Genomic DNA, 24,357 nt, shown 5'->3' on the forward strand with positions numbered 1-24,357 from the left:
GTTACAGAAGTCAGAAACCCAGAAGTAAACAAAGGGACACACATCAAAGTTGCTGGTGAGCGCAGCAGGCCAGGCAGCATCTCTAGGAAGAGGTACAGTCGACGTTTCAGGCCGAGACCCTTCGTCAGGACTAACTGAAGGAAGAGTGAGTAAGGGATTTGAAAGTTGGAGGGGGAGGGGGAGATCCAAAATGATAGGAGAAGACAGGAGCGGGAGGGATGGAGCCAAGAGCTGGACAGGTGATAGGCAAAAGGGGATACGAGAGGATCATGGGACAGGAGGTCCGGGAAGAAAGACGGGGGGGGGGGACCCAGAGGATGGGCAAGAGGTATATTCAGAGGGACAGAGGGAGAAAAAGGAGAGTGAGAGAAAGAATGTGTGCATAAAAAAAAGTAACAGATGGGGTACGAGGGGGAGGTGGGGCCTTAGCAGAAGTTAGAGAAGTCGATGTTCATGCCCTCAGGTTGGAGGCTACCCAGATGGAATATAAGGTGTTGTTCCTCCAACCTGAGTGTGGCTTCATCTTTACAGTAGAGGTGGCCGTGGATAGACATGTCAGAATGGGAATGGGATGTGGAATTAAAATGTGTGGCCACTGGGAGATCCTGCTTTCTCTGGCGGACAGAGCGTGGATGTTCAGCAAAGCGGTCTCCCAGTCTGCGTCGGGTCTCGCCAATACATAAAAGGCCACATCGGGAGCACCGGACGCAGTATATCACCCCAGTCGACTCACAGGTGAAGTGTTGCCTCACCTGGAAGGACTGTTTGGGGCCCTGAATGGTGGTAAGGGAGGAAGTATAAGGGCATGTGTAGCACTTGTTCCACTTACACGGATAAGTGCCAGGAGGGAGATCAGTGGGGAGGGATGGGGGGGAACGAATGGACAAGGGAGTTGCGTACGGAGCGATCCCTGCGGAATGCAGAGAGAGGGGGGGAGGGAAAGATGTGCTTAGTGGTGGGATCCCGTTGGAGGTGGCGGAAGTTGCGGAGAATAATATGTTGGACCCGGAGGCTGGTGGGGTGGTAGGTGAGGACCAGGGGAACCCTATTCCTAGTGGGGTGGTGGAAGGATGTAGTGAGAGCAGATGTACGTGAAATGGGGGAGATGCGTTTAAGAGCAGAGTTGATAGTGGAGGAAGGGAAGCCCCTTTCTTTAAAAAAGGAAGACATCTCCCTCATCCTAGAATGAAAAGCCTCATCCTGAGAGCAGATGCGGTGGAGATGGAGGAATTGTGAGAAGGGGATGGCGTTTTTGCAAGAGACAGGGTGAGAAGAGGAATAGTCCAGATAGCTGTGAGAATCAGTAGGCTTATAGTAGACATCAGTGGATAAGCTGTCTCCAGAGACAGAGACAGAAAGATCTAGAAAGGGGAGGGAGGTGTCAGAATGGACCAGGTAAACTTGAGGGCAGAGTGAAAGTTGGAGGCAAAGTTAATAAAGTCAACGAGTTCTGCATGCGTGCAAGAAGCAGCGCCAATGCAGTCGTCCATGTAGTGAAGGAAAAGTGAGGGACAGATACCAGAATAGGCACGGAACACAGATTGTTCCACAAACCCAACAAAAAGGCAGGCATAGCTAGGACCTATATGGGTGCCCATAGCTACACCTTTAGTTTGGAGGAAGTGGGAGGAGCCAAAGGAGAAATTATTAAGAGTAAGGACTAATTCCGCTAGACGGAGCAGAGTGGTGGTAGAGGGGAACTGATTAGGTCTGGAATCCAAAATGAAGCGTAGAGCTTTGAGACCTTCCTGATGGGGGATGGAAGTATATAAGGACTGGACATCCATGGTGAAAGTAAAGCGGTGGGGGCCAGGGAACTTAAAATCATCGAAAGGTTTAAGAGCATGAGAAGTGTCACGAACGTAGGTCGGAAGGGATTGAACAAGGGGTGATAAAACCGTGTTGAGGTATGCAGAAACGAGTTCGGTGGGGTAGGAGCAAGCTGAGACAATAGGTCGGCCAGGACAGGCAGGTTTGTGGATCTTGGGTAGGAGGTAGAAACGGGAAGTGCGGGTTGTGGGAACTATAAGGTTGGTAGCAGTGGATGGGAGATCCCCTGAGCGGATAATGTCGGTGATGGTGTGGGAGACAATGGCCTGGTGCTCCTTAGTGGGGTCACGATGGAGGGGTAAATAAGAGGAGGTATCCGCGAGTTGTCGCTGTGCCTCGGCAAGGTAGAGGTCAGTACGCCAGACTACAACAGCACCCCCCTTATCGGCGGGTTTAATAATAAGGTTAGGATTAGTGCGGAGGGAGTGGAGAGCACAGCGTTCCAAAGGAGTGAGGTTGGAATGGGGACAAGGTGCGGTGAAGTCGAGACGGTTGATGTCCCGTTGGCAGTTAGCGATAAAGAGATCCAGAGCAGGCAGAAGACCAGGGCGGGGTGTCCATGAAGAAGAGGAGGGCTGAAGACGGGAGAAGGGGTCATCGGTGGGGGTGGAAGAGTCCTTGCCGAAGAAGTAGTCTCGGAGACGGAGACGGCGGAAGAAAAGTTCCGCATCATGGAGAACACGGAACTCGCTGAGGTATGGGCGAAGGGGGACAAACGTGAGGCCCTTACTGAGAACAGAGCGTTCTACCTCCGACAGTTGAAGGTCGGAGGGAATGGTAAAGACCCGGCACGGATGAGAGCTGGGATCAGAGGGGGGATGGGGGAGGCTGGGGGTGTCAGTGGAGAGGGGAGGGTTGGGGTGAGAGGAAGATGGAGCCTCCGAGGGCCCAGGAGCTGACGATGGGATCTGAAGGAGACGGGATTGCAGCGTCCTTCTTCCCAGACCTCCTGTCCCATGATCCTCTCGTATCCCTTTTTGCCTATCACCTGTCCAGCTCTTGGCTCTATCCCTCCCCCTCCTGTCTTCTCCTATCATTTTGGATCTCCCCCTCCCCCTCCAACTTTCAAATCCCTTACTCACTCTTCCTTCAGTTAGTCCTGACGAAGGGTCTCGGCCTGAAATGTCGACTGCACCTCTTCCTACAGATGCTGCCTGGCCTGCTGCGTTCACCAGCAACTTTGATGTGTGTTGCTTGAATTTCCAGCATCTGCAGAATTCCTGTTGTTTGCAAGTAAACAAAGGGACCCATTTATGTTCACACCTAAACTCAGACATTATTGATGAGAACCAAACATGGCTTCCAGGGTTTTCTTAGCTGGGAGTATAACACAAGGTGTTGCTAGAGAGGGTACATCTTGCACACAACAAATATAAAATATGTAGGAATATAAAATAGCGAGAATAGATAAAAGTGTCTTTCTAGAATTGAAAGGATCAAGTAATTTTATTGATTATGGCTTCTAACCCAGTGTGTGCATTGAGTCCACTGTTTCGTTCTAGTATAATTAAATGTTTGTTCCCCCTGGGCTCAATAGAGTCATTGAGGCCTTCAGCAAATCCACCCAAACCAATTTCTACAATAATACCATTTTATTTTCTCCACATCGCTATCAAGTCTTCCCAGGATTTAAATAGAAAATAGGCATCCATTAGTCTCGTAAGACCATGGATTTGTGCCTTGGAAGGCTTCCAGGACACAGGCCTGGGCAAGGTTGTATGGAAGACTGGCAGTTGCCCATGCTGCAAGTCTCCCTTCTCCACGCCACTGATATTGTCCAAGGGAAGGGCACCAGGGCCAATACAGCTTGGCACCGGTGTCATCGCAGAGCAACGTGTGATTAAGTGCCTTGCTCAAGGACACAACACGTTGTCTCAGCTGAGGCTCGAACTAACGACCTTCAGATCACTTGACCGATGCCTTAACCACTTGGCCACGCGCCAACACTCCCAGGTTTTAACACTTATATATACACCAGGAACAATTTACAGTGGCCAGACAACTTACCAATCTGAATATATTTGAAAGGCAGGAGGAAACTGGAGAAATGGAGGCAAACATTGTGTCAAAGTAAAAGAAAGATCAAAGTAAGTTTGTTGTCAAAGTACATATATGTTATCACATACTACCCTGGTATTCATTTTCTTGCTGGCCTTTGCAGTAAATACAAGGAAACATAATAGTATCAGTGAAGAAACACACACAACAAAGATGGACAAATCAATATGCACAAGGCAAAAAACAATGCATATACCAAAAAAAATTATAAATTAATAAGCAATAAATACTGAGGACATGAGTTGAAGAGTCCTCGAAAGTGAAGCCATAGGTTGTGGGATTAGTGTTGGGGTGAGTGAAATTGAGTGAAGTTCAACACCAGGAGAACAAGAAAATTGCGTAATAACATTAGAAGTCAGAAATGAAGCCAGGTTGCTGGGGTTGTTTAGTAGCTGCTCCACTAAATGTGCCAATTCTCTGTGCCAATGCTTCCTAAAATATGTTGGAGATAGAAAATCAACAAAGTGGCAAAGGTTATCAGTAGATTTGATGGTTAAGTTAGAGATTATTGCAATACATCTTCTCAAAAGTTATATGCTTTATGTTTATATTTTAATAGTAATTGTCTTCAGTTGAAAATATCAGCACTGCTTTACAATTCAAAATGACTGGAATATCTTTGAATCTTTTAAAGGGAGCCTTTTTGTATTGTTATTGTAGGATTATGAAAAGCTCAGCTATTTCTGGTTGTAAGACTATAAGACTATAGGACATAAGAGAAGAATTAGGCCACGGCCCATTGAATGTGCTCCACTATTCCATCATGGGTGATTTATTATCCCTCTGAATCCCATTCTCCTGTCTCCTCCCCATAACCTTTGCTAGCCTGACTAACCAAGAACCTACGAACCTTTGCTTTAAGTATAATCCGTAGCTTGGCCTCCACTGCAGTCCATCACAATGAGTTCCTCTGGCAAAAGAAATTCCTTCTAACCTCTGTTCTAAATAGACACCCCTCTGTTCTAAGACTAGGCCCTCCAGTCCTAAACTTCCCCCCCCCATAGGAAATATCCTCTCCATATCCACTCTATCTAGGCCCTTCAGTATTTGATAGGTTTCAATGAGACCCACCTTCATTCTTCTAAACTCCAGTGGGTAAAACCCAAGAACCATCAAGCTCTCTTCATACCTTAACACTTTCATTCTTGTAGTCATTCTTGTGAACATCCTCTGGACCCTCTGCAATGTCAGCACATCTTTTCTTATATAGAGGGTCCAAATACTCCAAGTGCAATCTAACCAATGTCTTATAAAGCCTTAGCATCACATCCTTGTTTTTATAATTCTAGTCCTCTTGAAATGAATGTAACATTGCATTTACCTTCCTTACCACCATCTCAACCTGAAAGTAAATCTTTAGGGAACCCCGCACAAGAACTCCCAAGTACCCTTATACCTCCAATTTATTTTGTTTCTCCCCTTTAGAAAATAATCCACACCTTTACCCATTCTCCCAATCTAAGTCATTCTGTAGACTCCCTGCTTCCTCAACATGTGGTCGCAAATCCACCAATTCTGTCATCCAAATCACTGACACATCACATAAAAAGAAATGTTCCCAATACCGTCCGCTGCGGAACGCCACGATTCACTGGCAGCCGACCAGAATAGACTTGCTTTATTTCCACTCTCTGCCTCCAGCTAGTCAGCCAACCTTCTATCTTGCTTGTATATTTCCTGTAATACAATGGGGTCTTGTCTTGTTAACACCCTCCCAGTGTAGGGTGCCCTCTTGTTTCAAAACATCCGCCATCGTCCCTGTATCTAAAAAGACCATGGTAACACGCCTGAACGACTGGCGTCCTGTCACACTCACCTCAATAATAAGCAAATGCTTTGAGAGACTGGTCGAGGATTACATCTGCAGCATGCTACCACCCACACTGGATCCCCTACAATTTGCCTGCCGACACAACTAATCAACAGATGACGCAATAGCCACAGCTCTACACACCACCCTTATACATCTGGAGAAGAAGGATGCTTATGTAAGAATGCTGTTCTTGGACTACAGTTCAGTACTTAACACCATAATTCCCTCCAGGCTCGACAAGAAGCTCAGAGACCTTGGCCTTCACCCTGCCTTGTGCAGCTGGATCCTGGACTTCCTGTCTGATTGCCGGTAGGTGGTAAGAGTGGGCTCCCTCACCTCTGCCCCTCTGACCTTCAACACAGGTGCCCCTCAGGGCTGTGTTCTACCCATGACTGTGTTGCCATCCACAGCTCCAATCTGCTAATTAAATTTTCTGATGATACTACATTGATTGGCCTTATTTCAAATAATAACAATGCAGCCTACAGAGAAGAAGTCATCACCCTGACACAGTGGTGTCAAGAAAACAACCTCTCCCTCAATGTCGCAAAAACGAAGGAGCTGGTTGTGGTCTATAAGAGGAATGGAGATAGGCTAACCCCTATTGACATCAATAGATCTGAGGTTGAGAGGATAAACAGCTTCAAGTTCCTCAGCATACACATAAGATCTCAAGTGATCTGTACATACTGGCTGTGTGGTGAAAAAAAAACACAACATCACCTCTTTTACTTCAGACGGTTGGAGAAGTTTGGTATGGGTCTCCTCCTAGTAAGGAGGAGCTTAGGAGGGACAATGGCGCCTAAGGGCATCTTCGGAAACAGCTCTATTTCTATCTTTAATATCACCATTTTTCCCTTTTAAGGTTCTTTTGAAGACCTTGACCTGGAGTTACATGCTGACTTCAAATCTTTGCAGGAATGGGACCCACTCTCATGGTTTCTCAACTGGCCATTATTCGATATGCCAAGGTTGTGGGCTAGGAGACTAACTCACCTTCAGGGTTCCGGGATCTTGTGGTTCTGGAGACAGGCGGACCGAAGGTCGGTGTCTCTGTAGGAATTCGGTGTGTTGTTGGAGACGGAAGATCGGAAGCAGCGAGCTGGCTGCTGGCTGTGTGCTCAGAAAAAGTGACGCAATGGACTTTTAACGTAATAAATCAGTGAATTGTTTGTTATGTCTCCCCACCTCACTGTGAAACGGAGACATCTCATTTTTCCCTTATTAAGGTGAGAGAGCCTGTGGTATGTTGAAAACTGGGTCAACAAGTAGTCCTTGGGTACTGCAAGTCTGTGTCTTTGCTGCACACTTGAGTGCTCGGTGGTGGGTGCTGATGCTTTTTTTTTGCTGGTGGGGAAGGGGGAATTGTTGCTTTGCTGCTGCTTACGTTTGGGAAAGGGGAGATGGGGGGGCTTTGGGGTTCTAACATTTAACTGTCATTCATTCCTCTGTTTTCGTGATGGTTGCGAAGATAAAGTATTTCAGGATGCATATTGTATACATTTCTCTGACATTAAATGTAGCTTTGAAACTTTTGAAATCCTAAGGACTTTCTACAGGGGCACAGTTGAGAGCATCCTGACTGCCTGCATCACTGCTTGGTATGGGAACTGTACTTCCTCAATCACAGGACTTTACAGAGAGTGGGGCAGACAGCCCAGTGCATCTGTAGATGTGAACTGCCCCCTATTTGGGGCATTTACAGAGACAGGTGCATAAAAAGGGCCTGAAGGATAATTGGGGCCCCGAGTCACCTCAACCACAAACTCTTCCATCTGGGAAACAGTACTGCAGCATGAAAGCCTGGACCAATAAGCTCTAGGACAGCTTCTTCCACCAGGCCACCTGACTGATTAATTCACACTGATACAATTGTACTTCTGTGCTATATTGGCTGTCCTGTTGCACATACTATTTATTACAAATTGCACACTTAGACCGAGATGTAACATAAAGATTTTTACTCCTCGTGTATGCGAAGGATGTAAGAAATAAAGTCCATTCAATTCAACTTCATGTGTGACAGGCCTTCTGAAAATCCAAGTAAATAACATCCACTGACTCTCCTTTGTCTATCCTGCCTGTTATTTCCTCAAAGAAATCCAACAGATTCATTAAGCAAGACATCCCATTAACGAAACCATACTGACTTTGGTCTGCTTTAAAATCTGCTTTATTACACAACACCTAATCCAGAAATGCCTTTCCCCCAGTGAGCTCAACAACAAACTATTCAAAAAAAGCCATCTTGTATGCACCCTACAAATTTGCTTTCTTGGGATCCAGTACCAACCTGATTTTCCAAATCTACCTGCATATTGAAATCCCTCATTGCTCTTATTACATGCCCTTTCTATACTCCATTGAAATTTATATCCCCCATCCTGGCTATTGAATATAACTCCCATCAGGGTCTGTTTTGCCCTTGCAGTTTCTTGACTCTACCCACAAGGATTTTACTTTTTCTGTCTTTGTCACCTCTTTCTGAGGATTTGATTTCATTGTTTTAGCAATGGCGCCACCCCACCCCTCTACCTACCTGCCTGTCCTCTCAATACAATGTGTATCCTTGGACATTAAGTTCTCAACTATGATCTTCCTTCAGCTACAACTCAGTAATGTGCACAACATCATACCTGTCAATTTCGAACTGTGCTACAAACTCATCTACCTTATTGCATATACTGTGTGCATACAAATATAACATCTTCACCCATGAATTCATCACCCTTTTCAATTTTTGCCCCCATGTTACCCTTCAATTCATCCCACTGACTGCAAATTTGCCCTATCATTTACCTGTCCTTCCTCTCAGTCTCACTACACACTGCATCGACTTGTATACCAACTGCCCTACCCTGTCCATCAGTCTAATTCTTATCCCCCAGTCAACTTAGCTTAAACCCTCCCCAACAGCTCTAGCAAAACTGCCTGAAAGGATATTGGTCCCCCTCAGGCTCAGACATCAGCCATCCTTTTTGTAATCACAGCTATTAGGTCACAGAGGAAATAAAAGTAACATTTTGATTTTACCAGCTTAATTCAAAAACACCGATAGATATGCCACAAGCCTCATACCCTCAACGTGCAACACTTTGTGTATCCAATATGTTGAGTTATCAACGTACTGTGTGCTCTACTTTGCTTCCGCAAATTGGACGTATTGAAGGACAATATTTTTGCTGTCCTCTGTCATAACCTTCCTCAACGTATCTTTTCACCAGGCTTGATACGCAAAGCCAGAGCAGGGCAGAGTTCACATAAACTTTCTTCCTTCACTGACTGAAAGCTTTTGCAACATCCACTACCTGAAAAGTTGAGATTAGAAAAACCAAATGACTGGTCAACTTGAAGTATAATTCTTCATTTACAACTGAGCTGTGGTGAACCTGTCAATAATTACTGCTATTTTAATGTCTTTGAATAGTCATATTTTTATTTCTGTTTACCTTTATCATTCCTTGAGAACGTAAACCTCCTCTTTATCAGTTTAAGTTGATAAAAATAATCCTGATTTGATGGAGGTAGATGTGAGAGCACAGCGGAACATCTGGAAAACTTCTGAAATGACTGCTTTGCTATCGCTGTTACTGTGTGGTAACCGGAATCTCCGGAGCTGAAGGCCCCGAAATCCTCGACTTTACGTGTTTCAGTAGCCGGGGAGAGGTCAAAAGCGCTCGGCAGAGGATGGGGCTCGGGAGGCTGTATCGGAGAGGCTGCTCAGAAGCTCGGAGTTTTCGGACAGATGGACTCGGGGTCGGCTGGGGTTGGTTGCTTCCCAGGTATCGGCAAGTTGTCGGTGCCTGGAGGTTTATGGCAGGGAATTTCTCCCTTTTGCCGCCAGCTTTCGGGGACTCGGGAGTCGATCAACTCTGGACTTTGAGACTTTTTTTTTACTGTACCTATGGTCTGTTCTTTATCAAATTATGGTATTGTTTTGCACTACTGTAATTATATGTTATAATTATGTGGTTCTGTCAGTGTTAGTCTTTGGTCTGTCTTGTTTTCTGTGATATCACTCCAGAGAAACATTGTGTCATTTCTGAAGGCATGTATGCATTTCTAAATGACAATAAAATAGGACTGAGTGTCCTCATAATCTAATCTAATCTAAAGAAAATAGAAATGTGAAATAGACTGACTGGCCATTCAAGCCTGCCCCATGATGTTATTTATTTATTCAGATACAGCATGGAATAGGCCTTTCTGGCCTTTCGAGCTGAGCCACTAAACCATCCCCCCATTCAGTTCTGGTCGTCTCACCACAAGAAGGATGTGGAAGCCGTAGAAAGGGCGCAGAGGAGATATGCAAGGATGTTGCCTGATTTGGGGAGCATGCCTTATGAGAGTCCGTTGAGTGAACTTGGCCTTCTTTCCTTGGAGTGACGGAGGATGAGAGGTGACCTGATAGAGGTGTACAAGATGATGAGAGGCATTGATCGTGTTGATAGTCAGAGGCTTTTTCCCAGGGTTGAGATGGCAATCACGTTAGGGCATAGTTTTAAGGTGCTTGGAAATACGTACAGAAGAGATGTCAGGGGTAAATTTTTTATGCAGAGAGTGGTGAGAGCGTGGAATGGGCTGCCAGTGATGGTGGCGGAGGTGGAAACGATAGGGTCTTTTAAGAGACTCCTGGACAGGTACATGGAGCTCAGAAAAATAGAGGGCTATGGGTAATCCTAAGTAATTTCTAAGGTAAGGACATGTTCGGCACAGCTTTGTGGGCCGAAGGGCCTGTATCGTGCTGTAGGTTTTCTGTGTTTCTATGTTTTTAACCCTAGCCTAATCACAAGACAATTTATAATGACCAATTATCCTACCAACCGGTATGTCTTCGGACTGTGGAATGAAACCGGAGCACTCAGAGGAAACCTGCACAGTCACAGGGAGAATATACAAGCTCCTTATAGGCAACAGCAAGAACTGAATCCAGATCACCTGCACTGTAAAGCAATGAGCTAACCACTACACTACTGTGTGGCCAATTTAAGGTCAAAGGTATTGCCCTTTCCTATCGCCCTTCCCCATCTTAGAACTTAAGGTCTCAGATGGGGAAGGGCAAAGGGAGAAAAAGAAAATATTAACAAGAGGTTCTGCAGATGTTGGAATTCCAAAGCAGCACAAATAGAATGCTGAAGGAACTCAGCAGGCCAGGCAGCATCTATAGAGAGGAATAAAGAGCCAACGTTTCAGTATGAGACCCTTCATCAGGGCTCTTTGTGTGTGTTTTTACAAAATGTTCTCTGACAGTGTGAAATAAAATAGCACTACAAAGGCAGTCAAGCCATTTGTCTGTGTAATGTGTTGCCAGTGCTCTCCAATGTACATCATGGTCCACTGAGACAATTGCAGCAAGCTAAATTATTCATAGGAAGAAAAAAAGAAAAGCAGCCTGGGAAAAAAAGAAATGGTCGGTCTTGACTTAGACAACGTAGTTATCTGAAGTTGGCGAATTCAATATTGAGAGCACAGACTGTAATGTGCCCGAGCTTGTGTTCTCACAGTAATGGAGGATATAAATAAAAGATTGGAGTGGCAGTGGGATGGTGAATTGGAGTGCAGATATCTGGAAGCTTACAGTCATTTCTTAGATCCTCTGTTGTGAGCACCCAGCCATTGTTTGGTTCCTACACTATAGAGGATTTCACATTATAAGCACTAATGCAGCATGCTGGTTTGGATAAACCCACAGTTTAGCCAGGAAAGACTGCTTGGGTCCTTGGTAAGAGGAAGGGAATAAGTGAAGGGGTAGGTGTTACACATGGAAACATGCCATACATACAACATCATATGTAGGGATAGGATAGGATACCGGACCTGAGACACAGATTCCTCAGAAATATCTTCTTTTATTTTCATCTCTAACCATGGGTTCCCCTCTACCATAGTGGGCAGAGCCCTTAATCACTTCTCATCTATACCCCCTCACCTAGACTCTCACCTCTTCATCTCACAGACAGAGGAAGAACAAAATTCTCCTGGTTCTGATCTTCCATTCCACCAGCCTGTGCATTCAATGGACCATTGTCCAAAATATCCATGAGCTCCAACAAGATTCCACCTTTTCCTTTTACCCTTTCAAAGGGATTGCCACGTTTGGAAATCTCCGTATGCTCTGATTTCCTCATACATCCCAAAATTATGCAGATTGCAGATTAACTGGTTACTGTAAAATCACTTGCAATATAATGGGGGAACCAAGGAGCTGTTCTGCGATTACTCTGAAGGTAGGCGTAGATTCGACAGGCCAAACAGCCCCCTTCAACGTGGTGATGATGTGTGAACGTGCCTCTTGTGCCATGCAGTTAAAATATAAATGCTCTGAAAGAAAGAAAAACAAATTACCTGCTATTTTTAGAAAATGTGTGGGAGGTCTTAGGGCGATTTGCCTTTAAATCGACTTTGACACCATTGTAATTATACTCCACAAATGCTAAATCCAAGTACAATACTTAGGACTTCTTTGCTCCCGGGACTGATAGGACTCCAATCCTCGTGTTACTCTATAACTGCAGCGAAATTCTCTGGCTTGTTTTCATGTCGTTATTGGAAGTACTGAATGACTATAGACACCAGGTTACTTCATTCTTGCTTATACCTTAACTACATGTCAAAATTCATGTTACATTGGCCATGGAATAGGAAATACCCATTCACTATGACATGGCGATGTATCTGGTATTCTATTTAATCTGTCGAAAACAATTATATCAATGAACAGCAAGCATTTATTTCACTTGCTATGTGGTGAGATAAGGCTTATACCAACGGCCCCAATGGACTTAGCAAACCAAACATCAGATGTTTATGTTACCGTTATATGTCTGTACGTTTTTTTTTTACAGTTTTTGAATACGAGATCGATTATGATGGAGGTCTATAATTTCACCAGGACTAACTTTAGTGTAATTCTGAACAGTTTGTCTAATCTCATTTAATAAGAACAGAATACTTTAGCAAAACCCTTTCAATTATTTGCATACGTGCTTTCCTCTCTGGTTAACAGTGATAGACCGGCGCTTTATAAGAATTTGCTATCACATAGAAAAAAAAACTGTTCAAAACACCTCAGCATTTATAAGCGTGTGATGCAGGTTAAATACCTGGAAAATTGTTACTTATCCTAAACTTCTATCTGAAATCTTCACATTATTGATGGGACATACAAACACGTCTCACTTTGCTAGACCAGATATCTAATTGAGCTACTTTTGATGCTAAGGGCTGAAAATTTTGTAATGTCAACCGACTTCGATGTAAGTAGTGAAGAAAGTTCAAGATTCAGGTCTGTATTTAACTATCGGTGTCATCATCTTCTCCGTGCAATCTGAAAATAACCACAATCCAATCCTCTCCCCCAATCCCGCACAAATACAAGACCATGTAACATACGAAATGGAGAATATGCTGATGGAGAAAGAATAAGTGTTATTTTGTTGCAGAGAACGTTATCGTATTTCAGTATGAGATCAGTTTTCAGCATTTGATTAACTGTGGCATGAGTACTGGGGGCACATGCATGGGATTTCTTTTGAATGTACTCAACGCAATTGAGAAAATGATTAGTCTATATGATTGGGGGGAAACCTGCAATCACAATTGACTTCACTGTGTTGCGCCCCATACAAGCACTCCGTTTTACCCTCTCACCGTCAAGCACACTATCCTTACTTTCTGCCAGGTTGTGTTCAGCACTGCTGTAAGTTCAAATAATAACCGTGTTTTATCTGCATGCAGAATTTTCGCGGATGTTATTTGACGACGCTAAGCTAGTCACATGATTTATAGAAATGAAAGGTTGGTAAGTAGCGAAGAGGAAGTTTGTAAGTTCGTGTTGAACTTTCTGCGGTTAAAACTTTTATTTATACTAATGCAACGTAGGCTGACGTAGCTTTGAGTTACTTCTTGCATATAATTTGAATTAGTGATGTTTACTGGTTATTCTTTCTCCAAAATAATTGACCTTTCTCCAAGGTAATTTATTCCTTATATTGAAACAGCAAAAATCTAGCTGCATGATTATAGACACACACGTTGTTGGAGGAGCTCCGGAGGTCAGGTTGCATCAACGAAGGGAAATGAATAGTTGATGCTTCGAGGAGAAGCCCTTATTCAGGACTGCCGTACGCTCTTTTGCGAGGTGAAAGCGAATTATATGAGGAGTACGTCAGTGAATCCATTAAACCCCATTTTAATTCATCAGAGAAATCAAGTTATATAGTTTTCTGATAGGATTATATATGCTTTGTGGTAGTTGAGTTGGCAAGACTTCTATAACTTGGGGAACTTTTTCCGGTGATTAGATGATGTAAGGTTCTGTCAAAATAAAGTGACTGCAGGTCACTTTAATATTTCCAAGAAAGTTGCAAGGAAGCTATCTCCATTTGGTATTGTGGGCCAAGACTAATGCGGTAACATGCCATAAACAAAGAAAAATGTTTAGGCTAAGGCATTAATGGACATAGTACAACTAATGGTTTCAAAATTTTTCGAATGTCTGTTGGCACAGTATATCACACAAAGGAAATCTGAACCAAGATTTACAATTATGTGAAATTGAGCCGAACGAGAGGAGCAGTTCTGCTAAACTGAGAAAGAGAACAAAAGTATTTCAGAAGTACAATACTTCGGCGAATATTAAATATAACAAAATTAATTTAATTTCATTAAATGGCCAGCGTGCTGTTTAGTGATTTTATAAGTGCCTATTTGGATATTATTGAAAGTTAGAATGAAGGACAACAGTTGGTTTCATTAATCTGTACAATTTTACTAATAAACATACAAAATAAATCAGCCGCAGTATGGGAATGGACTTTCCTCGGAACGTCCGAACATAACTAGTAACTACGTTAGAGTGAAAGAGGTTTCACGTAATTTCTTCAAAAGCAACCTAAAAGAGCTTATAAGTTATAAAGAAATAAAGTATTCGACAGTTTGTTCTTTTGTTTTAAACTCATACCACGTGCGACTCTTTAAACAACAGCTGTATGATCATGGAATGATTTTAAGGCAACCTTTTTCCCTCTTTAGAACAATTCGTTCTCGACACCTTCTTTCGTTACAATAATATATATTTTACTTTCTCAAAGGTGTTGCATCAACAGGTGGAAATTTCATTTATACCTTGATTTATTATTATTATTATTATTATTATTATTATTAGAGGTAAAAATACTATCAGAAGCACACAGAAGTCTGCCAGTCTGATCTCGGCGAAATCAGAAATACTTAAATAATTTGGCACCGCATACATCCGGAACTCTCTCAACAGTGAAGTTTCATTCCTTATTTACCGAAATCTCAATGGATCCGTCTTCCAAGAAAATAAGGTATAATTCTGTTCAAATATCATATTTGCATAGTTACATTTCACTATCAGTAATGTTGTTGTTAATTATATAAGCAGTAGACGTATTGGATACGCATTGGAATTAGCAAGTTCAACTGCATGCATAAAGCTGCAAGCTTTCACCACTGCGACTAGTTACGTTATTTAATAAACAGGTGCATTTGAGACAAATAAAGAACAGCCGCATAGAAAAGAGTGTTTGATTTTGATGCGTTTAATGTAACTCATCTTTTTGATTCAGGTAACAAGTAATAAGGGAAAAATGTAAAGCTATTTTGATCATATCTTGGAAATTCAGTTGCGCAGTGTTTCATTGGTTGAAATGTTCATAGGCGGGTTATGCTTAATCGGTAGGCGCATCAGTCATTCTCCTTCGAGCGCCCTCTCCCCACGGCTTCTGTCAGTATAGCCTTGTATAGCCTGAGCGTTTACCAGTTGAAATTTAATATTTAGAACTGTGGAAGATTACGTATTAAAGTTCTGGTATTGTAATTACTATAGAGAGCAAAGAGTAACCAACCAGACAAGAGTCCTAAAGGAATTGAAGATATAGAACATGCTGAAATGCACGCCTATTTCTTCCCGTTTTAAAAGCATTATATCTTTATTTTCTTTTTTTTAAATTTCTCTCTGCTAGTGATATTAGAACGAATCACAAAGAAAGTTCCAAATCAATAGAGCATGCGAAAAGCAACAAGTTAGCCTTAGTTTTGCACTTAGTTTAGATTACGATCCGTTCCGCCGCTTTTCTATTTGTGTATTCATTTAGAAGTGTTCATTATGGGGCAGTTTAAGCAATAATCGTCGGAAATAATATTTGATTGTCATTGTTTCAAAACTCAGAGCACCTCTTCTGTGCTTTGAGTCTCCGACTTCGAATTAATGCAGGACTTCAACTGAAATTAAATCCTACAACATGTTTAGTAATGCGTGAACATTTGCAAAGTATGTGTAGCATACTTAAAGTACAGTACTGGGAATTCTAAATCCGAAAATTCCCGTCACCATTTTCCCGGTCAAAGCTATTTTTCAATTGACCACTATAAAGCGGAAACTTCTCTCTAAGGGCTGGGCCATATTTAATTCAAACAATATTTCATTTATAACATTGGCATAATGTTTATGTCTGTTCAATCGTGTACGCATTCCAAATATTCAAAGCCGAAACGAAAGTGAGAGGTTTAGTTTAATTTAAGCAATCGAAGATATCCAATTCAGCAAGGTCTGTTAAGAATATTTTAACGAATTAATGTATTTGTACCCTGTAAAACACATGACGAAAACTATGTTATTATGCGAAAAAAACGGGACAACGGAATTTAATTTAAAAAGTTGACCATAGAATGTTGAACAAACAAGATGCACTTGTAGGAACACAAAAGAGAATTTATTCAAATTACGGGATAGTGAGTACAAATGAAGAAACTTTTTTCCCCAATAAAACAATAAAACTATGTTTAAACAATGTTTGTGCCGGTATGAATCTGTGCTAACCACTTACAAAAGCTTCAATCAATAATGGCCCAAAGATTTCACTTTTCTTGCGCCTAATTTTGTGCATCGAGCGTCTTCTGGGTTGCAAATTGTGCGGAACCCCGGTCTGTTTGGTCCGCATAGCAAGGGCCCGAGTCAAAGGTACCGTATGGAGTTTCCCGCTGGAAATTATAACTCTGTCTCGGTCAGTATGAAGTTCTTGCTAGAAGTTTCACCTTCACTGACAATAAAGTGTTAACTACAGTATAGAGGGAATAAGAGCATGGGGTGGGGGGGGGGTCGTAAAGGGTTACTGGTATAGATCTTCCTCCTTTCACTCTTGCGTACTCTTCAATTCTCGAAAACAAGTCTATCATTTAGGATTCAGCCCTGAACACGAAGCACTTCATGAAGCAGCATGGTAGGAGGGTGAACGTGTTAATATTAAATAATTACAGTATTGAAAAAAATTTGTAAAGTAGTATTAGACGTGGCGATTGAAATGTTAAGTGGTAGACTGCTTCCCTATCCAGGGTCATGCGAAAACGGGGGTGTGGGTGTGGATGTAAGTTCATGTACTAGTTGTAAAACTGTTCTCATTGTAACAGTGTGATAATGAGCGGAGTGTTCATTAATGCAATTTAATGCGAGAGAAGACGAATTACAACGGGACAAGCCTCCTGTCATTCCAAGTGTGAGTCCCAGGAGTATGCGCGCAGGGTTTACTAATCTTGATTGCAATTGTATTTGCTAGTTATCTTGATTGCAAATACACGCATCCGTGTATGGATGACGGCTTCTATTTAAATAGAGTGAGAAGAAAACCTTAAAACCGTGAGCTGCCTGCTTAAAATATCCTCCATTTGCGTATGCAGAATTCCTCGATGCTTTACATATTCAAAAAGGCAGCGTCTGTCTCAGGTGACATGTCGATCTGCCATTAAAACGTTTGGCACTTTGCAATTATTAGAATGAAAGAAATGAAACGGTGAGTAGAGATAGATCTTCATAGTGCAACGCAATGACAACTGGAATATAAATGGTCTTGTATAGTTCTGTTGTGCGTCCTAAGTATACTAAAGAAGGGATTATTCCGTTTGATATTTTTTTTTGTTTTGTTCTTGGATATATCTACGCAGCTCTAAAACCAACAGAAACCTCCCGACCGAATGGCTGTAATTATATCAAAATCGTTTTATTCAATCCGTATTACAATAATCAATTTATAAACTGTTTTAAATCACCCACACAATACAGGTCAATTACTGGTTTAGGGAACTGATGGAGGTGACATTAGAGGGGCAACATTAAGATTACAGAGTACGCTATCACCCACTGGTAAATGCAAACATCGCAGAATATTAGGTCAGGCATGCAGGAGTCGCGTTTGCACGGACTAGAACAGAGGCATGTTACTGTGTGAGTGGATTCACCCAGATGTAACTGAACCGAGATAAAGTAATCACAAGAAATCCGAAATCTCGAATTATATTTCAATACCAAATCCATATACTAAGTACTAAATATTTTGCCTACATCTGTTAAAGAAGCTTTCGTTTACAAATATTCTCTCCGAACGCAGGAGTGACTTGATCCATGATCAGATTTGCAAGCCAATAACAGACAGTCCAGTTGTGATCCACGTCAATGCGATTAGAATTAGATTTTCGGTGACTCCCATTAAATCCAAGTTATTTTACCACCACGTGCGTAAGTGTTGTTTTAATAATACATGTAGATAGCTTGCCAGTCGGTGCAAGGCTCGTAACGTCGCAGCCCAACCAACTTGTTTTACGATGGGGTTCTCTCAGCGAGCGCAGTCCGCGCACAATCCACCAGCTCCCTCTCCCTCAACCCCTGTCCGACTGCCAAGTTCAAATTACTTCGCCATTATTCTTTCCCTCATTTGACCCTTTTCACCGACACGAGCCGGGAACGCAGTTCCTCTCACTTTACCGCCTGTTTGGTTCAAGTTCGTTAAAACTTGCCCCAGAGCTAGTCAGCAAACGTTTAATTTCCATTTCCCCTCTTTTGCTCTTGACACTCCCTAATACACTCCAGCCTTCTCTAATTGATTGATTTTTTTTCAAGCTGATATCTCTCACTAATTTCCAGGACTCCGTTAAACGCGCACGTCTTTTCCTTTGGCTGCCATGCAATTAGTCTTGCGAACAATCTTAAACAAACGTTTAACAGCGTCAGCTTGTCCAACATCATTTCCACACACGTCAATCTAGATTCATTTTTTATTTACAATCCCCCATTATTTCTGGCGAATTGAAATTCTAATATTGCCCGTCGAATTTTAAGTAACTATGTGTAATTTTCGCTGTGGGAAATCTGCACTCCACGAAAAGCATTTCAATACTCGCAAAAGCAGAGTATATTTCACGATCCCAGAGCCGTTTGTTCATTATTCATTTATTTTAAATGTATATGGAATCAAATCTAGGCCATGGGCATAGTTCGGTGACAGAAATAGCCAGTCGAGGAGGTTTGACGAGAAATCTGCTGACAAAAAAGGGCGAAAAGAGGATTTCCAAAATTTAAAAAACAGCCATAAATGAATCATAGATTAAATACAAGAACATTTAAAACTCGACATGAACACATGAAATTGCACAGGTTACCTGCAATTGTGTCAGATTTATTTAGAAATGGCGAGCATTAAGTTGTGTTGGATAGTGCACTCCCAATGTTTCTCACTCTGAGGCATTCAGCTGAGTTAAGACTCTTTTAGGAGCAGCATCGACGCCGGTTATTGTTTGCATTTTTCCCCGGTGCATTGCATCGTTCTAAGGGATGTTTCAAAAGGGGCTCACATGAAGAACGGCAGTGTGCGGCAGCGGGAAACTGCAGCCCTGCAAAATAGAATCGCCCAGACTGAGGGGGAAAAAAAGGCAGAGAGAAGGAAACGAGAGGCAATTAAAGGAGAAAGGGCAAGAACTGAGAGGTGTGGGGGAAAGAGAATGCGGTGTACAGAGCAAGGCAGGCGGCGAAGGAAAGGGAAAGAGAAAATTCACAGCCGCATTTAACCGTTTAGATGAAGCACCGCGATGCTGAAACCAAAATGAAAACGGAAAGGAGGAATGAAGAGAAAGAGGGGCTGCAGAGAGTGGTCCCTGGCTGAGAGCTGAGTGCCTGCGGCCGCTGGTTGACTGAAACAACCCGGAGCTGGCAGGGCCGGAGGGGGCGGGTGATGATATGTAAATAAGCCACCTGATTGACAGTCGCTGCCCGCCGCCACTCTATCTAACCAGAACTCAGCAGCGGCGCTTAGCAAAAGCACTCAGGCACTAGAGCAGCTCCTGCAGCTCCATGCAGACACCTTCCTAACCCAGCATTCAGCCAAAAAGGGGGGTGGGGGGGAATCTCAGCTCTATGCTGGTTCTTTAGTAACAATCGAACTCTCTCCTTTCTCTCTGTCTCTTTTGTTCCTTTTAAAAATATACAAATCTTTTGTTGTTCTGTTTTGTTTTGGAAAGCAATGTCTTATCCTCAGGGTTATCTATACCAGCCAGCAGGGTCGCTGGCTCTTTACTCGTGCCCAGCATACAGTGCCTCCGCGCTGACCGCCCCGAGGAGCGAAGAACTGGGCAGAGCCTCGTCCGGCTCCGCGTTCAGTCCCTACGCAGGCTCGGCAGCATTTACAGCCCCCTCTGCAGGCTTCACTAACCCGCTTCAGTATTCAACTGACCCCGCAGCTGGATTCCCGTCCTTCATGGTACGTCAATAAATTTAAAATGACTGCATTTATGGAGTTATTATTTGATATAATTTTTAATTCGGATTTATTTTTAATTTGGAAAATATTGGCTTTAAGGAAGTTTCGTTTTAGAAAATGTTTGAATGCGTTGTTAAATTTATCACGTAGCTTAATGGAAGGGAGATTGAGATACCAATAGGCAATCCCAGTCACTGCGAATTGCGCTTTTATTTTGGTAACAAAACGCATGCACAAAAGAGAAATGACTTGTTCTAATCTAAAGGAAACATTTAACTAGTTTTGAAAAATCCGTCACGACAGAGGACATCTGTTCAACTCAGAGAAAGTTTAACGATGGGCGGGGGTTGGGGAGTAGGAGATGCAAGCATTCGAGGGGGAAACGTGGCGAAATGCAGACGGTGAAAGTTAAAGATTGCTAATTTTCGGAAGTAAAGCCGGGTGGTAATTGTATTGCCGCTCCTGCATATAATTAGAAAAGGTCGGGGGAAGATGGTCTCGGTGCTTTAAGTCCGCACAACCAAATCAAAACAACAGCTAAATAGCAATGCCCGTGAGAATGAATTGTTTGTTTTATTAAAAATGCAACGAGATTTATTGTTTGTAACTTGCTGCAAGTGGTTTGAAGATAATGTAGGAAGGAGGCTCGCCGCCATGTTTTAAGTGCCCTGAAAATAGAACTCAGATAATTAAAATAAAAAAAAGAGTATAGCATTATCAATATTTATTTGAAATCACACGGAAACTAGTGTTAGAATAATGAAATGAGTTGAATAGGATTTCAGTTCAATTAATACTAAAATCTTTTTATGATCAGTAATTTGTGATTTGGAATTCATTGCATAAAATATTGCAATAACGATGGGATACCTTGTTGCATTTTAAGGGCTCGCCGTACGATGCCCACGCCACGGGGATGGCAGGAACCCTCAGTTACCACCCTTACGGCAACGCTGCTTACCCTTATCAACTCAACGACCCTGCTTACAGGAAGAACGCCACCCGAGACGCCACAGCCACTCTCAAAGCCTGGCTCAACGAGCACAGGAAGAACCCCTACCCCACCAAAGGGGAGAAGATCATGCTGGCCATCATCACCAAGATGACCCTGACCCAGGTCTCCACTTGGTTCGCCAACGCCAGGAGGAGGCTCAAGAAGGAGAACAAGATGACCTGGGCCCCTAGGAATAAGAGCGAGGACGAGGAGGAGGAAGACTTGGGAGAAAGTGAAAGAAGCAAGGAAGAAAGTTCTGAGAAAAAACATGACCACATCGAAACTTCAGCCGAGGATGAAGGTTTGTGATAATGGTTTATGTTCTTCTTAACCATTTCCTCCCAGTCACTGTTGCGTAATTGTGACTGACAAGATCAACATTAAGACACATACTGAATGGATATTTGGCGCATTCATGCTGTTGTGGCCACGCTGCACACACTTCCGTGCATGCAAGCAGGCTTAAAGATTTAAGAATCACCCCCACAATGGATATTACTACTTTTAGACAAATTGACTACACATAACTTTTAGTGACTTTCGGCACATTGATAAATGCTTGTCTCAAGGTAGAGATGTTAAATATTGCGACGTTGACTCTCCTATTTAGATAACCAGTCTCCCATAAAACCATTATTTTGAACAGAAGGGGACTTGGCCAATACAACAATGCTATCAATTACGTAACGTTGTGATACGGTTGCCTGATGGGTGTAATATCCATTAAAACTACTTGTGCATAAATAGAAATGTATGCTTTTTTTTTGCCTGAGTTTAGATGATTGTGTATCGTACACTGAGGCCTTTTTGATGGTATACATTTTTTTAAAAATGTAAAGCGGGACAATCGGACCCAATGAATCAAAAGCTCTTCATGTTTTGTTCCAGGTATTAGTTTGCATGTCGACACGCTGACTGACAGCTCCTGTTCCCCAGAATGCGAGGGGGATAAAGTGAACAGAGTGGAGGACAGCATTTGCGAATCTGGATCGGAATCGAAGGAAAAATGTGACAATTGTATTGTTGATGACGATGATGTTGACGATGATGATGGTGGCAGCGATGAGGAGGAAGAGGATCGGGAACTATCCCACAAAACTATGAATTCCTCGCCTCTCGCTAGGGTGGATGCCACACTCCTTAGTGTTCAAGAGGAAGAGAGCTCGGGCAGTGGAAATAAAAATCGTCTGAACAGTATCATCTCTTCAGCTTCACAAACTCAAGTCAGCAAACCCAAGCTCTGGTCTTTAGCGGAAATCGCCACCTCGGATATTAAACAGCAGATCGGTCAGATATGTTCTTCATCGCAGACCTCCTCGTCGTCGTCGTCCAGCTCTACTTACCCGGCCACTTCAATCCTTGGCAGGCCCATTTACTATACGTCCCCCTTTTACACTAACTATACGAACTATGCTAACTTTAATCACCTGCAAAGCCAAGGCATACTGCGGTACAGCACCAACGAGACTGTCTTAAACACTTCTGTGCAAAAGCAGAACACAGACTCTCTGAAAAGTACCAATTCCCAGCTAGAGCAGCACTTCAGAGCCACGAACTACGACTCCAAAAAAGGTACGTGCTGATGCAAGCTTTCTGTTTCCAATGAAAAGCTGGCCGTTAACCATAGGCACCAAAGCACCCTTAAAAACAACTGCTTCAATTATAAAGCCCCGCTTCAGTTGACACCTACTTGAGCTGGGTCCGTCAAATGTTTTTGATTGCTCGAGAATTTAAATTGTACTTGCATTCTTAGTTAGTCGTAGGTTGGTAGGTACACATAGAGAGAGCTGTGACTAAATGCTGGTTGTATTTTTTGACAGACCCCAGTGATGTCTGCAGAGTAGGAGTGCAACCATATCTATAGATGTTTTATCAGCAGTGCAAGTAAGTGATCGTATGCATTAAAACATCTAAATTGAAAAGTTTAGAATCAAAGTACTGAAAACAAATGAGGGAATGAATACACACAAAGGAAATAATGTTCTATATGAAAATTGCATCCTTGTTTAAGGCCGTTAATTTACCGGTAAGAAACGTTTAGGTTATAAGGAGACTGACCCCTATCACAATTCCTACGATATTTTAAGAGAGATGTGGTCGGTGTCTTTAAAACTGTGACAGCCGTGTGATAACAATTGAAGGAGTTGGTTGACTGGGTTTTCTTTTATTTCCTTGGTCTGCAGGTAGGTGTCACAATTGCTTTGAAAATGTCAGCGAGCCATCTCCCCAGCTATTAAGCAAAAAATGTACATAATACCGGATCACATCTCGTGCCACTGTATAGAGAAGACCCACAGAGCACTATTTTAATTCCACAGATTATGTTATTAAGAAAGCAAATCCGTGCGACATATCTGTGCATTTGTTGGTTAATTATTCTTCTGTATATGTGACTTTTGGAAAATAATGTCTTCTCAGGTTTTCTTCACTTAATCCGTTTATTTGCCACGTTCTAGGTGTAATGCGGCTTTATTGTAAAACTATTTGTAGATATACAGTAGAACAATGTGATTGAAGAACTTGAGTATCTGAAAAAGTGGAAAACATTTGATATTTATTTTTGTAATGATGACATAAAGCTTCTAGTAATTTATGCAAGTTGTATTGCAATGGAAACTGAACATTTTGTAAATAAATCTGCTTGTTATTTTGGAAACGTGATGACAATTACAATCTGTTTGGTTGTTATAAGCACTCTTTGCTAATTTATATCTTTAAAAATGTAAATAAAATTGACTAGCCTGTAACTGCAATTTCTTCAAAACGTTGTTTGAATTATTCGGCGTTACTTTTACAAAGTTCATTTGTCATTAAAATATTTTATTTTGCTTTGATTATGGAGTCTGAATTAAACATCTTTAAACATGCGTTTGATATTTACTTCAAATCAAAACTGTTATTTATTTTTTGAGAGTAGGCAGCAAAGCTGAGAACAATATCAAACCTTCGTGGAAACTTCAATATTCTACTCTGTTGAATATTTAAACTGCAGCCAAAAGCAGATATTCATTACGTATTTAAAAATAGCATTATCTAGTTTCAGGATTATAGGGCGCCGATATATTTGATAATTGTCGGTTTGGCCGATACTGTTGTGTACCTGAAATATAAGG

The 24,357-nt window shown here is 42.3% G+C and overlaps 1 protein-coding gene and 1 long non-coding RNA gene across 3 annotated transcripts in view; one reads left to right on the top strand and one right to left on the bottom strand.

The window, feature by feature from the left end:
* LOC140212319 (uncharacterized) overlaps window positions 1-19,664 on the bottom strand; it is a 36,869-nt gene extending 17,205 nt beyond the window's left edge. The window contains exons 1-2 of the long non-coding RNA XR_011889693.1: window positions 19,157-19,664; window positions 11,643-12,022 (exon numbers count right to left, since the gene is read on the bottom strand). This is a non-coding gene — a long non-coding RNA (uncharacterized lncRNA). The remainder of the gene's footprint in view (window positions 1-11,642; window positions 12,023-19,156) is intronic.
* Window positions 19,665-19,814: 150 nt separating this feature from the next.
* On the top strand, window positions 19,815-24,021 carry irx2a (iroquois homeobox 2a). Of its 2 annotated transcripts, XM_072283020.1 has the most exons (5): window positions 19,815-20,250; window positions 21,137-21,545; window positions 22,133-22,816; window positions 23,065-23,128; window positions 23,428-24,021. In XM_072283020.1, exons 1-4 carry the CDS (start codon window positions 20,014-20,016, stop codon window positions 23,106-23,108), a joined length of 1,374 nt encoding a protein of 457 aa, XP_072139121.1. In that variant the 5' UTR covers window positions 19,815-20,013; the 3' UTR covers window positions 23,109-23,128; window positions 23,428-24,021. The 2 variants fall into 2 exon arrangements, with proteins under 2 accessions (XP_072139121.1, XP_072139122.1); XM_072283021.1 differs by lacking the exon at window positions 23,065-23,128.
* The last annotated feature ends 336 nt before the right edge of the window (window positions 24,022-24,357 follow it).

Source organism: Mobula birostris, chromosome 19, assembly GCF_030028105.1.
Source record: "Mobula birostris isolate sMobBir1 chromosome 19, sMobBir1.hap1, whole genome shotgun sequence".
NCBI classification, from domain to species: domain Eukaryota; kingdom Metazoa; phylum Chordata; class Chondrichthyes; order Myliobatiformes; family Myliobatidae; genus Mobula; species Mobula birostris.